Source organism: Cibotium barometz, chromosome 36 (assembly GCF_041138505.1).
Source record: "Cibotium barometz isolate CiBa-2024 chromosome 36, ASM4113850v1, whole genome shotgun sequence".
Taxonomy (NCBI): Eukaryota; Viridiplantae; Streptophyta; class Polypodiopsida; order Cyatheales; family Cibotiaceae; genus Cibotium; species Cibotium barometz.
The window spans coordinates 12,409,521-12,425,238 of record NC_141081.1 but is presented as its reverse complement, the minus strand read 5'-3'; the positions used below and the strand labels follow the sequence as shown (position 1 = coordinate 12,425,238).

The 15,718-nt window shown below is 42.4% G+C and overlaps 1 protein-coding gene across 1 annotated transcript in view; it reads left to right on the top strand.

The window, feature by feature from the left end:
* Positions 1–13,035, top strand: part of LOC147617497 (myb-like transcription factor family protein) — an 86,299-nt gene extending 73,264 nt beyond the window's left edge. Inside the window, exons 11-16 of the mRNA XM_086775749.1 lie at positions 11,040–11,150; positions 11,322–11,417; positions 11,768–11,848; positions 12,414–12,486; positions 12,589–12,623; positions 12,713–13,035. Coding sequence (XP_086631875.1) covers positions 11,040–11,150; positions 11,322–11,417; positions 11,768–11,848; positions 12,414–12,486; positions 12,589–12,623; positions 12,713–12,793 — 477 coding nt within the window. The 3' untranslated portion in view covers positions 12,794–13,035. The remainder of the gene's footprint in view (positions 1–11,039; positions 11,151–11,321; positions 11,418–11,767; positions 11,849–12,413; positions 12,487–12,588; positions 12,624–12,712) is intronic.
* The last annotated feature ends 2,683 nt before the right edge of the window (positions 13,036–15,718 follow it).

The following is a 15,718-nucleotide window of genomic DNA, read 5'->3' as shown; positions in this document are numbered from 1 at the left end:
TCAAGGCATGCATGGGTATATCCACTGAAGGCAAAGTCCGAAGTGTTTTTGTGCTTCAAACAGTTTATACTTATGGTTGAAAATGTATCCAATTGTACTGTGGGCACCCTCCGTTCTGATCAAGGGGGGGAGTACATGTCTAAAGAGTTTGATGCATTTCTGGCTAGTCGTGGGATAAAACACCAATGTACAGTGCCGTATACCCCTCAGCAAAATGGTGTTGCTGAGAGAAAGAACAGGTCACTTATGAAGATGGCACGATGTATGGTCAAGAGCCAAGCTTTGCCACATGCGTTTTGGCTTGAGGCTGTCATGTGTGCTGCATATGTACTCAACAGGTGTCCCACTAAGGCCTTGCAGTCTATTACTCCATACGAAGCTTTGCATGGCAGGAAGCCTTCTATTGGTCACTTGCGTGTCTTTGGTTGCTTGGCCTATGCTTTAGTGCCTGTGCAACAACGCAGAAAATTGGATGATAAGGCTGTCAAATGCATTTTTGTTGGTTACAGTGCTGAAAGCAAGGGTTACAGATTGTATCATCCGCAGTCAAAGCGTATCTTGATTAGTCGAGATGTTGTTTTTGTGGAAGATGCTGTGTAGCCCTTGTTATCATGTACCAAAGAGACAGGTGTGAGCTCACGGGATGTATTTGATACGTTGTTGCCTGTCTTTACAGGTGGGAATTCAAATGTAAGTCCTAATGAGGCAAATATTCAGCCTATGTAGATTTCAAACGACGTCATAGATCAGCCTATTTCTAATGCAGATTTACAGGATGTAACTCATGAGGATAGGGCTGAAAATGAGCAGGCTAGAGGTATGCCTAAATGGCTGGTGCAAACCTTGCGTGATAGTAAGATTGATGCACCTATGACTAGTCGTACTCGTTCAGGTTTTCAGCATGCCTCTTATGCATCAGATTGTTATGCTTTGGCTGTGTCTAGTATGTGTGAAGAGGAAGAACCTCTTTCATTTGATGAGGCACAAAATTCAGAAAATTGGTTGGCTGCAATGCAAAGTGAATATGATGCTATAATGAAGAATGGTACATGGTCTTTGTGTGATTTGCCTATTGGTAAAAAGGCCATTGGATGTAAGTGGGTTTTTAAGTTGAAACGAAAGCCAGATGGCAGTGTTGATCGTTAGAAGGTTAGACTTGTTGCAAAGGGTTATGCTCAAGAAAAGGGCATTGATTTTGATGAGACCTTTGCTCCCACTTGTCGTATGACTACCATTCGTAGCATTTGTACATTGGCAGCTCATAATGGTTGGAATGTACATCAGTGGACATAAAGACTGCGTTCTTGAATGGAGATTTGCATGAGGAGGTGTATGTATCGCAGCCTCGTGGTTTTGTTCAAAGAGGGCAAGAAAACAAAGTGTGCAGGTTGAAAAAGGCTTTATATGGTTTAAAGCAAGCTCCACGAGCTTGGTATGAAAAGATACATGCATATTTGACTGCACATGGGTTTCAAAATAGTCCAACACAAAGCACTTTGTATGTTAAACGTGTGGATGGTGTACATCTAATCATTGCTCTCTATGTCGATGACATGCTGCTCACAGGACCAAATGAAAGTCATATTGCTGATTTTAAGGCTGATTTGAATGCCTCTTTTGAGATGTCAGATTTGGGGCATTTGCATCATTATTTGGGGATACAATTTAAGCAGTGTGATGGAGGTATTGCTTTGTGTCAGACAAAGTATATTGAGACATTGTTGCGGAGATTTGGCCTTGAAGACTGTAAGCCTATTGCTACTCCAATGGAGACAGGTTTGAAGTTAAGTCTTTATGATGCTGGAGATCACTTTGATGTCACACTCTATCAGACAGCTGTTGGTTGCCTTATTTATGTATGCATTACGAGGCCGGACATTCAGTTTGCAGTCTCACTGGTGAGCAAGTTTATGCATAGCCTAGGGTCTCAGCATTGGAAGACAGTTAAACGCATCTTTCGCTACTTGAGTGGCACCATACATCTTGGGTTGTTTTATCCCAAGGGGGATCGTTGCCGCCAGATTTACATGCTTTTTCGGACTTAGATTGGGCTGGTTGCTATGACACAAGAGTGTCCACAAGTGGTTTTTGTTTCATGCTCAGCAGCTCATGCATATCTTGGTTGAGCAAGAAGCAACCTACTGTGGCCACTTCGAGTTGTGAAGCTGAGTACAGGGCAGCTTTCACAGCTACGGTTGAGTGTGTGTGGCTCAGACGGCTTATGGCTGACTTGGGTGTTGGACAGGAGTCTGCCACCTCTATCTTCACTGACAGTCAGAGCGCATTGGCAGTTGCGAGAAACCCAGTTTTTCATGCTCGCACAAAGCACATTGAGGTGCATTATCACTATGTCAGGGAGAGACTCTCAGCAGGAGAGATCAGCTTGGCCTATGTGCCAACACAAGACAACCTCGCCGATCTTTTCACAAAAGCGCTTCCTCGTGAGAAGTTCGAAGCTTTCCGCAAAGCTTTGGGCTTGCTCCCCTTTGTGGACTGATCTACTTCGGGCATGGCATTCCCCTATACATGAGTGCCAGCTCTCGTTCACACCATCACTCCCAGGGGGGATTTGTTGCCATATATATATAGGCAGTGATGTGTGTGAACACACTTAGGACCGCCGGGGCACTTTTTCCCTCTTTAGGAGGTTTTTTCCCCCAGCTTGTATATACGCCCATCATACTAGGGCTAACTTATCTTTGTACATTGACATAATCTAATACACTTTGTGTTGTGTGCATTCTTGCTTCTCCTTCTCCAAGCTGTGTGCGCTTTCCTGCAACCCTAATTCCAACAGTTGGGTTCCTCCTATCCTCATAACTAAGCCCTAGGTACTCTTTTAAAGGGAAAAAGAAAAATAAACTATCTGAAAAAACATTTACATCTATGCTCCATCCTTCAAAAAGGAGGAGGCAGAGAGCATTACATCAAAAAAGCATTGAATAAAAGAAGGTATACCGGCTCCTTCATGATAGAGAGTGCTGATGTCTAGGCATAGTGTGCTTTGCAAAACAGTAATAAAGCAAAAGGTGTAGTAAGAGTTGAGCAATAAAATATGGGTGTCTAGAGAAGACCAGAACCGTGTGCAGGTAACTTTTGCTGAATGATGAAGCTGTGCAACTCAGCATCTCTTGCATGCACTGCCTCTTGAACATTTGTAGTTAGGAAGTTGATACTCTTACCAAATACATTCTAGCTATTGGCAAAACTATATGCTTAGTAGTATCATAGGCAAACTCGACCATAGGGATGTACCTCTCCCAATAAAACGGTCGCCTGGAGCTGTATGCACAAAGCATAACCTTCCAAAACGTGATTCCACCCTCTCCATCTGCTAATCAGAGTGAGGATGATCAGAAAAAAGCATAAATCCGTCGAATCTCCAAATGACTTGTTGTAGGAGCGTTGCAACAATCATAAGAGACCTCTCCCCTAATCTCTCAGCACAATCTGGTATACAGAATGTATCATCATGGAACAACAACCGGTTCCGAAAAAAGAAAAGGTATTGACTACCTTCCAACCTACCGGGTGGAACGATCCTCAAGTCGTGGTCTAAATCAATGGAGATCCCCACTTGAACCTACTGCCAATTCCGAATAAAATGCCCATCGGTCTGACTCAAGGAATCATATAAGTCACGACAAAATTGGGTTAAAGATTCACCCTCCCAATCCTAGCAACCCCATCCAAATTACCTTTCTGATTTTGTCAAGTTTTAGACCACGACTCGAGGATCGTTAATACCTTTTCTTCTTTCGGAACCGGTTGTTGTTCCGTGATGATACAGTCTGTATACCAGATTTTGCAGAGATTAGGGGAGAGGTCTCTTATGATTGTTGCAACGCTCCTACAACAGGTCATCCAGAGATTTTGCGGAGATTAGGGGAGAGGTCTCTTATGATTGTTGCAACGCTCCTACAATAGGTCATCCAGAGATTCGACGGCATGCAGCGTTTATGGGTGTATCTATATTTTGTAATCTTGCTATGTCCTATCCTTATGGGGAATAATTACCCTATGGTAGACCCGCTTGGACCTATTGCTGATTTTGAATGAAATGCTCATCAAATCATATAAGTCAGCACAAAATTGGATTAAAGATTCACCCTCCCGATCCTAGCAACTCCATCCAAATTGCCCTTCCGATTTTCTTGTGAAGTCTTGCGTAAACTCTGTCTACCATCCGCCATAAAGATAGGACGTAGCAAGGTTACAAAATATAGATACACCCATAAACGCTGCATGCTGCAAATCCTAGCATCCCATACCACTAGGATACACACCATATAAAATTTCCTTGAGACTTTGAAAGCTAAGTCAGGGTGATCAATTCTTTCCCAACTAGGTCTTGGTGCACTACACCGCCACCCCATGTCATGGTCCAACCTATAGGTAAACCTCTGGGACAAACAGTGAATTAATTCACACATGTCCGACAACTCTCATCATCCTAAAGGAGCTCCCATAGGGAAATATACTTTGCGATCTATCCCAATCTTGATATATTCCAACTGTTGTCAGACAATCTCGTCCTCCCCCACCTGGTTCATCCTGTAGGATGCAATACTCCTAGGCTGAGAGCGTGGGATCCAAGCAATCCTATGATCAATCAACTGTCTAGCTGGAAGACCACAAACTAACTTAGCAAAGAAAACATTTGCAAAACCTTGTTTTGATGCTTTCTAATCTAGTGTCCCCCAAACATCTAACATAGTTGTCATCCGATGCAAGGGCTCATAACACATTGAAACACTTTATAAAACAAGGATTTCCGGGATAAGTATCATCCATGCACCCATGTATACAAATCCTCCCTTCCTCCCCGTTCTCTCAGAATCCGTATGAATCCTATCTTGCCAAAAAAACCTAAAAAAGCACCTACTTCTTGGAAGATCAAAATGTGGTTGAGAGATGCCTCAATCAGACGACCTTGAAAAAACATAAATGACGCACAAATGTTGCTTCTTTCTTGCCTTTGTGATTAGCTTAGCTCTGATACCAACTCTAAGTGACTCCTCCTGAAGGATCACCTAATGCACTTTTTAGGCACCCTTGAGGCTGGTCGACTGTTGGTACAACACCTTGGAGGCTAGTCGACTACTGGTTCAACCCCCTGCTGGCTGGTCGATTTGCTCTATGGGCTCTGCAGGGTTGGAGACAACTATACAAGGCTGTCTTAGGTTGTTGTGGGTTGTCCATGGCTGTCCGACATGTGCTTTAAGCCGGGAAAGCTCTCGAGTTCCATGGTGGAACACTAAATTCATCTAGGTATATATATATATATATATATATATATATATATATATATATATATATATATATATATATATATATATATGTTACTGTTTTCATCTTTTACTAGAAGAATCAGGTGCTAGTCAGTGGAGAATCCTTGGGCACCTGCAAGGTTGTATTTGAAGTAGACTCCTTTTTGGTAATCTACGAATAAAGGGGGGGCGCGCGGGGGGGGGGGGGGGGGGGGGGAGGGGGCAGCCCATCTACTGGCCCCTAGTGTGGTGTATTGTGCAAAGTTGTCTTCTTCTCTCTTTACTTTGGCATGTTTCATGTGTTTGATCAGTATTCATGATTGATAAGATTTCTGGGTTATAGTTGCCTTTCCGTTACATTGGTATCAGAGCCTGGCTTTCTACAAAGCTTATGCCATACATGATGTTGGATATGGTTGTAAGGAGTCATTATATGTGAAAGAAGGTTAGGATTTTGAGGTAGCCCTCGTCTTACTGTTGCGCTTCGAAAGAAGCTACCTTTGGTTTAAGCGGTAGTGAGCGTGTGGAAAGACTTCGTGGCCCTCCTATCCGTTAGGGGCACTGTTGCACCCTTGCAGTCTATTCAGTATCGTTCTTGGGAAGCTGGTAGGGAGCAATTCTGGGGCACGTAAATTCTTTTTCTATTTGAAGACTCTGGTAAATACATCATGGGCAGCCATTCAGATCAATCTATGGAGGATTCTATCATGCGTGTTCGTCGCATGCGGGAAGAGGATAGAGATAGAGACTGAGTTGCGGGTTTCGCAGGTAACGATTCACAATTAGCTGCTAGGACTGAAGATCAGCAATGAGCTTGAAGAGCTCCGTGCTTTGCAAAGGGTCCCGGATGTATAAGAGGGTTATTGAGTCCAAGTCTCAGGTTAAGGCAGATGTGGTCACTTTTGATGCAATTGTACAATAGATGGGGATTGAGAAACCTCGAGAGTTGGTTGTTACTTGTTTGAAAAGCCATGGTGATGTTGTATTTGATGATGAGAGAAAGTGGGTTTTCACACGGCAACCTTGCAAGCCATCCTGTGAAGAGACTTCTGCTTCTGATGATGTCGTGTGAGAGGGCATGCAGCCTGAACGAGTGATGTGAGAGGGCATGCAGCCCGAGGGAATGATGTACATCGGCATGCAGCCCTAGCAGATGAAGAAGGGTTTTCAGCCCACATGAGAGACGCGGAAGATCTAAATGCATTATCAGTGACATCTCTACCTTGTAGGTATGTTCTTGCTCCAAGAGTTCCATCTTGAGTGGAGGGTTTTGCACAGGAAAACAGCCCTAGATCTGGGCATCGCCGTCATCGTAGATATGTCGGAGGAGATGACAAACATGTGCGATGGGATGCTCGGCACATCAAGGGGGCCAAAGAATTCAAGTCGGGGGACAAGGACATTAAGTTTGAGAGCTATAATGGAAAGTTGGACACCACTAAGGCACTTGCATTCATAAGGCGATTTGAAATAGCCTTCTGCACTGAGGATTTCCCAGAAAAATCTATGCTCAGGCATGTGGGAATGCATCTTAAAGAGACTGCGAGTGATTGGTGGATGGCAAAGCTCTTAGACAAAACAACTCCTCGAACCTAGAGTACTTTTAAGGAGCAATTCTATGATCAGTTTCTTCCTCCCCACTTTGAAAAAGATGTACAGAAGGAATGGGATTGATTAACAAAGGATGAAGGCGAATCCGTTTTTTCATGTCTCAAAATTTTGGCGGATCTTCTCAAGGTCACACCTTTCATGACAATCAGTGAGGACGAGAAGAAAATGAAATTTGAGTTAGGGCTGCAATGAATCATTTAGAAGAGCCTAGCAGTTTATCCTCACAGCACTTTACAGGAGCTAATATATTCAGCCACTATTTCCGAGGACCTGCATGGCAAGGGAGCATCAAAAAGGTAAGAATTTAGCTCATACAAAGGAAAATTCAGAGCTGGAAATGAGCAGAAAAAGGGTGGACAGCCACCTAAATTTATGCCCAATGAGTCCAAGGGCGTAAAAGGGGGCTCTGAAAAGAAGTCGAGGGGTAAGAAGGATGATCCCAAGCTGTCCAAACAGCATATTTTTGAATGCATGAAAGAGTGGAAATGTTTCTTATGTGGCAGCAAGGATCACATGAAACCTCAGTGCCCTCAGAATGTCAAAAAGACTAATGTGCAGGATGCAAAACCAAGTGTGAATGTCATACTGATGTATAGGGTAATATTGCACATGAACGTAAGAGTAGAATTTTATGCAAGGCTTGGGGTAGGTTGAAGGATCAAACAACATTGTTCCTTTTTTATTATGTCTCTAGAGATAACTCTATATCTATTCAGACACCTACTGCTCTTGGGTTAAAGCCTAAGGAGTTGGATATGGATTTTCATGTAGATGTTGCCTTTGAGGGCAAAGAAATTAAAGTCACTCCTATCATAGGGAAGCTTCGTATACAGATTTAGGGCTATTTGGATCATGAAGACTTCTTGGTAGCACCGCTTATGGGATGTGATGTGATACCTGGGATGTGTTTGATCAATATTCACGATTGATAAGATTTCCATGTTACAGTTGCCCTTCCGTTACAAAGACCACTGCCATTTTTCATACCCTTTGAGAACCTAGCCAATGTCTTTGAATCTGTTTGTGCTAGCTTCCACTATGTTGAGGTCACCAACTGAATTGTGTTACAACTGCATGGAACACAAGTGATTAGAACAAACCCCCTAAGAGGGGTGTAGGCTAGCTCATCTCCCAACCGTTAATATGCGAACCCAAAGAGGTTGAGTTGTGAATTTGAGGAAGGCGATATGGCCAACTGAAACTAGGAACACAAGAATCCCTCGATCCAACTCCAGAGGAATCGTATGATCTGGTATGATCTGACATCATAGAGACAATTGTCATAGCCAATCAAATTACCTATCCTATCAAGATTGGGTAATTCCTCATACCTAGGGGATATTATAAAATACCTTCTCTCTGTGAGAACCAAAGGAGTATCAGATATTTGAACACTCGTCATAAATGACCTTTGAAAGTGTTCCTATTCCTATCAAGACAGTGTCTAAACCAGAACACCCATGATATAATTCTCTTACTGTACCCTTTCCTTTGCCAAATGCACAATTGTAGAATTGACCGTACAATAGGTCAATTCTTTCTAGGGCTACACCTAGAACTACATCTTCAAGTTCTAATTCTCAAGGGAAACTTGGGTTGACACCCATACCAAACATAATGTGTTTAGTATTATCATAGGCAGATCTTGCCCAATCAAATGATCACTGGGCACTGAACATGTGCAATGTTCCACCAGAATTGATTTATCCTTTGTGTTGCCTAAGAGAGTGAGAACAATCATCATGAGCAAGGACTTATCTCGGTCAGTATGTGACTGCTTGAGCATCAAGAAACTTCAAGCCCCAACTCAGCCTACGGAGGGGTCGATGTACCAAACATGCTCGTGGAAACCAATCACCTGCACTCTCTGCATAGTGCATCCGCTGAGATCCTCGGAAGGGGGCTATGCTCTGACGAGTCTGCCCTGAGGTGCGATAGAATAAGTGAGGAAGGCTAAACTCTCGTCAGCACCATGCATTGCCAAAGGTATGTCATGTCTGGTGAACACTCCCAAGCATTGCAGGGGTGGGGGGTCCAGGATCGGGGTAAGCCACTCCGGGGGGATGGAAGAGTTGATGTCAAGGCTGTCCTTGCCTTGTATCCCAGTGAGGCTCCTCACTCGGCCTCTGGGGGGAAGCTGTCTGAAAAGTAACCAATCCCTGAGAGACTACGTTGGGCCCACGCTCAGAGCTGCCCATGACACGTGTGGCTGTATGGGCACACAGCATGTGACCACTGGGTACCCGGACTAGAGGGTTCCATATCCCAGTCAGGCTCCTCACTCGGCCTTTGGGGGGAAGCTGTCTGAAAAGTAACCAATCCCTGAGAGACTACGTTGGGCCCATGCTTAGAGCTGCCCATGACACGTGTGGCTGTATGGGCACACAGCATGTGACCACTGGGTACCCGGACTAGAGGGTTCCATATCAAGGGCTGTCGGGGGTGCTCCTGTGTTGAAGCTGGGGAGGACTGTTGAAGGGCCGGTTTAAGGTGGTCCCAAACTTGAAGGTGGTTGGCTGCAAATCTGTCCTCGAATGCTGAGCTAAAGCCATAAGCACCATCTCTGTGAAGATCCATCATGGACTCTGGGGCCAGGGACCACTTAGACCACCGACTACGGCTCTGTGAAGCTCCTCTCCGAGGATCCTGCGCCTCCTCAAGCACTTGAGTCCACCCAAGCCCTGAATGTTTCATGAGACAATCCACCATCTAAGCACGGTGGGAGGCAGAACTGTCAGAACTGCCCTCCTCTCGGAGAGTCTCGGGCATGGGTTTGGATGGTGAGTAATCACAATCCATCCTGGGGCAAAGCTTCGCTAGGTGGTCAGGAATCCTGCCCTCCATGTGGAACCACTCTATCCGGGCCTTGCATCTGTCACAGTGAAGGTATTTGTAGGGGAGGGGTACTACCCAGTACACATGGATTTATGAATAATAACCTTAGCCACCTATATTAGCCTGCTTTCTCCTAATCCCAAGGCGCCCCTAGCCCTGCTGGATTAGGCCATTAATGCTGAGGATTAGCACTAGGTACGTTACAAATTGACATGGAATTGAAATGAAGAGATTGCTAGAGTTGGGGTCTGGTGTTTTGGGATCCAGTGGCATAAACAAAGATGATGGAAAGAACTCCAAGGGAGATTCCAGGAATATAGAAAACCCAATAGAAGAACTAATGAGAATGGAGTCCTTCCATTTGGATGAATGCCAAGGGCACTCCCCCTTTGCCACTATTGTGGTTTGTGAAATACTAGATGTACTCTTTATTAATGTACAATAACCTCTTCTTGAGCACCACACTTCCCACCTTGAGATCTTGAAGAGCTATAAAATCAGGTATTAAGCCCTTATTACGCAGCCAAGAAGAAATGATTCTTGCTGTCAGGGGATTAGATAAGCCCTGACTGTTAAAGATCAATGTTTAGAGAGGAGTTATGTTGAATTTGTTTTGAAGTTGTGTGAGCAGGACTTTCAAATGCTGATTAGCTTTATCTCTGTCTGCCAGAAAGAGTCCCTCTGGCTTTATCTCTGCTTTTGGCAGTTTGTTTCTTTTTTTTTTTTGGACGGGACAGGGGAAGGGGGGGTAGTGACTGTGGAGGTCCCCTACTTTAGACAACATACAAGAATTTCTCAAATTTTTGTTTCTTTTGTGAATCAAAGGTCACCTCCTTAAGGGCTGTCCTAGAAGAGCTCAATCCAAAACTGAGAAAAAAAAAGTTCCTCCACCCTCTTCTCCTTTAAGATCAGAGCCCCATCCCCAAATCTGTAGTGATTCTGGTAATTTTACCACCATCCCTAAAAGCAAAAGAGAACCATGTCCTTCTCCTAACCCTTCCCCTGTTCACCTACAACTAGTTTGAAAATCTAACAAGCCAAGAACGTGACATTCCTTTCCATTCAAGGCTCCCTATGATGGTTAAAAAGACGTTAAGAACCTGGACTTTGTTACTTCTGAACAAAAGAAATATACCTATGGAGGGCTCGAGAGGAGTCCATTCCCTCCACACCCTTTTATGTTCTCCAAGGCTTGTCTTTATTGATGGACTCTGTGCTTGTCTAAATGCATAAATCGTCTAAAAAACAATATATATGCATGTGTGCGTGCGCGCGTGTGTTTTGTAGTTAACCATTGACAATTTGGGTTTGTCTTTGTTGTAGCCTCGTGTCTTCACAAGGGGCGCATTGCTGACACAATTGGTGCATACAATTGTGCCACCTGGCGGGGCAAGGTTATCCAAACGTGTTGAACAAACACTCGAAGAACTTGGGGTATTTCGATTCTCTCCATTGTCATTTTCTGTGTTTCACACATTCTTGCAACAGCATGTGTGTGTGTTTGTGAGTGTGTGACCATGCACATTTTGGGGCCGGGTGTGTGTGTGTTTTGGCTGCATGCGTGTGCACATGCTTTCTCATTAACTCAGAGTTACTTCCAAGCAGGTTCAGACCAAGCCTAAGATCCCTACACAAGCAGTTTGTGCCGAACATTTGGAACTTCGCAAGGAAGTGCTGACGATGTTGAATCTAAAGAAGCAGGTATTACTGGTCTGCTTCAAGCTTCATGGTTATTGGTGCAATTTTAGAAACCCAATTGTGAAATATACATAATTCTGCTCACATTTTAACTCACTGTTTAAGGGTTTCCATGCACAGCCTCTTGGGTGGTTTCTGTGTTGGTTCGCCTGGGGTTTCCTTGGAAGTGGATAATAGGTGAAGTTGATGTAGTTGTTCACAAGGCATTGTATGCTTTTGAGCTGGTGATTCTATTTGAGGTCGTCTGCTGTCTAAGCAGGCAAGGAATAGGCATGCACAGACATGATATAAGATAGGATTGGCTTTCGTCCTTGAGCAGTAAGAATTTACTTTGATTGTTGGGCTATGATCAGTTGCAATGGAGAGGGACGGAGGTTTCAGTGCTAAGGGATAATCCCTATGCTGATATTCCACCAACACCAAGCACACCGAAGGTAAGTGAAATTGAAAAGACTAGCTTGTCTTTCCTCTTTTGCTTAGTGGTAGGGCAATGGCGGAGCAGCTGTTTGGGACAGAATAACCATGTTCCCTTTGGCAAGGAAGAGGGGTAAGAAGAAAGGGGGATATGGCACAGGAAAACAGCATGTGCCTGGGCCCTTGTGAAGACTTGTGTTTCCTCTCTGCCTGTAGGGATGGTGGTCATTGATTCCTCTCTCTCTCTCTCTCTCTCTCTCTCTCTCGTCTCATGTACTTTTCCTCTCTCCATGATACATTAACCAGCTTTCTTTTTTCTTTCTTTTGATACTTCTTAGCTTGCTTGAACACTGGACCTCATCGCACCAGCATCTTGAACTTATCATGTCCATGTATTATCATGCTTGACTTCTAGTTGTCTCATTCTGGGAGGAGAGTAGCAAAAATTACTGGTGTTTACATTAACAATGGTATTATGACACGTTTGCCCAGCCTCCTGTCTCCCTCGATTCCTATCCCTCCTTGGCCATTACTCCCTTGCAATCATAGTATCTGAGGAACACATTTAATCCATGGTGTTTGCAGAGATCACATCGTGCAGGTGACCATGATCGTTCATGGACAGTAGCGGTGGGAAGTGATCCAGATAGTTTTACTGGTGAGATTCATCTATTTGTTTGAAGGTTCATGTGGTTGTATGGTATGCCTGCTTTAATATGTTTTTACATCCTAGTTTGAGGTTTCGGTGATGCATTTGCAGGAGAACGAACTGGCAAGCGAGAGCATAAGCGGAAGGTAAAACTAATAGCATCATAGTTGCTGTTTAGAAAATGGTAAGAAAATTAGAAATGTTTTTTACTGCACTATTTAACCTTTCTCTACAGGCTCCTGCAAGATTCTCTGAAGGTCCACCATCACCGCCCAGCAATAAGCGACCACGCAAGTTGAAGGCATCAGACGGGTGATATGATCATTTGGTTGAGCTACATGGACATACGATCTAGATGCAAGGCGTATTAAGTGGTTCATTAATGCTGCATGGTTTGGAAATTAATCATGTGTGAATGGTCCTAGTCTTGTAGCTCTGTATGTCATGTTAGACAGCACTGTTGTAAATTTTGTGATTACTTAAACCGAAACGGTAGATTTTAAAAAAGGGCTTCTCCTGTCTTTGCTTTTGCACATCTTTATCATTTTCCCATTTTCTGATGGTTTTCTGTTCACAGTTGTTTTCCTTGTTTATTTTAGTTTTGTGAAGTGAATTTATCAAGCATAGCAATTTGTCAGAATATCTCACATTCAAATCTCTGGTTCTCTCTCTCTCTCTCTCTCTCCCTCTCCACACACACACACACACATGTATGTATGTATTAAAACTTAGCAAGTTATGGTCTAAACCAAGAAAACTAATATATATACATATTTATGTATACATATGTTCTATATACATATACATGTCATATATACATATATTTGTATATATGCATGCTAGTTTTCTTGATTTAGACCATAACTTGCCAAGTTTTAATAGTCACTCTACTAGTTGAACGTTAAATTGTAGAAATTTGTATTTTGTCATCATGTCCTCGTATTCTCTCAAAAACTTCTCTCGTGTTTTGTGTGCGCTTGTTAAATAAGTGCATGTGAGGTGGAATATATTCCAGTCTTAAGAAAGTATATATTTCTCGCATCATTCAGGTCACTTTTAGAAGATGTAATATCTTTACAGCGATTTAACTAGTTATTAAAAGAATCTTCAAACATTAAAAAAAGGAATCATTTTAATTATAAAGGAAATCCAGTGGTTTCACTTAAGGAAATTTTTGTGAGTGAAGTCATGCACTTTCAGCTTGGGGATCTAGAACATGATCTCTTATCTGTAACAACAATGGCAAATGTATCTATGGGCTAGTAGATGGGTTTGGCGTAACGATGTAAAGGTTTATATAATTCCTTGCATAATCATTCGGTTAAGTGTCATGGTTATTGAACTCTCCCACATTTCTCACAATGAAGTTCTATTTGGAATTTGCGTTTTTGGTACTATTAAATAGCACACTAGTGATGGATATGGAATTCTCGCACATTTCTTATAATGAAGTTCTACTTGGAATTGTATTTTTTTCCATTAAATAGTACACTTGAGAGTGTGCACAATAATTGATTCGGTGTGAAAGCTTCAGCTTGTAATGTATGCTAAAGATAGTGGTGATGCTAACAATGTTGTAGAGTGAGAATTCTACATTTGATAGCAATGTTCTTGGGGTTGTTGGAAGTTTTTTAAAGCTTGTGTGCTCTTTTGCAAGAATCAAGAAAATCGTAGTGTATGTTGCATAAAAGTAACAAGCAGGTGACCCATCCCTTGTTATGGCAGGAAGTTTTTGCTTGTATGTATATATTTGGTATTTGGTAGAACTACACTGTGAGGTCATGTTCTTATGCTATGGGTATTTTTGTTCCGCTGGGTTTTTTCCATGGCCATCTAGGTGTGAATGGGCATCTTAGGGTGGGTTAGTATATAAATAACCTCATTCTCAATTTAGGGTTGCTGTTCATTTTGTATTTCATTGTACCTTGAGCTTTTGGTGTTCGTGAACTAGCCTTCTACACACTCTCTTCCTTGTGTTCTATATAATCTGTGGGCATTGTGAGTGAGTGTTCACAGTTTTGCTTTCATTAAAGCCAACAGTGGTTTCAGAGCTAAGCTCTCCGTTGCTTGTTTTTTGGTGTTTAAGCTTTAAATTTTTATTCAAGTTCTACAAGCTTTCCATAGCTTCTATAATGCCACAAAACATTGTGGGTTCCAACTGTTTGAAGCTTTCATAGTTGGTTGCTTTGTTCAAAAAAGTCTCCACGGTGAAGTTTTTTTTTTTTGGGGTAAAGGAAGAAGACCGATACAATTGTCAATTTTTTCAATGCATTGGTTCATTAATCGCCAGCTTCTCCAATGGTTGCACAGAGTAATCGCTTTGGTTTTTGAATCGTGGCTTCTTCAATGAAGTAGTCTAATCTCTTGATTGTACCTTTTTAATCGTCGGAGGAGTTATCTCCAATCATTCGATCGGTGACCCTTCAATTGTCTGTCTCCCATCGGTGTTTTTATCGGTTGACTGTACCTTCGATTATACATTTTTGCAATCGTTTAATCTTACTTCTTTGATCGTCCATTTTTGCAATTGTCTGATTTCACCTTCTCCAATTAGCGATTCCTCATGAGTTCTTCTTTAATCGTTTGATCGAGGCCTCCAGTCTGATCGGAGACTCCAATTGACAATCAACTAATAATTTCTAGTAGCTTTCCAAAGCAGTTGCTAACATGAGTTTAAGTCTTCTTTTTGTATCTTTTCCTCTTAAACAACTCTATAAATGATTTGTTTGGTATTCTTTTCAAAGAGTATAAATTAGATGGGTTGAATTATTTCTTATAAAGTTTTATGATAAAAAATGTTCTTGATGCAACGGGCTAATGGGGTCATGTCAGTGGTTATGATTCTTGCTCTGGTAAGTTGCTCTTGCCACTCCTCAAAGGAGTCAGGGCCAATAGATCAGATATCAAGTTTCTCAAATTACTGTTGACCAAAGAAGATGGGATTCACATGATGCTCAAGCTTTGGCATTGATTATCTTGTCAAGTAAAAGGTCTATTGTTCTGCGTATTTGCTCTTGTAAAACATCCATGCTTGCATGAAACACTCTAGAAATTATGTATCAGGCTAAAATTGATCCAAGAATTGCTTTTCTTAGAAGGTAACTTGATAATGAAAATTTGTAAGAAAAAGAGGCCATGAATGAACATTTAACAAAATTAGAGTACTTGAGAGAGCAACTTCTCAATATTGATGAAGTCATTTCTGAAAAGGATATGTTTAATATCGCTGCTAACTCTTTGC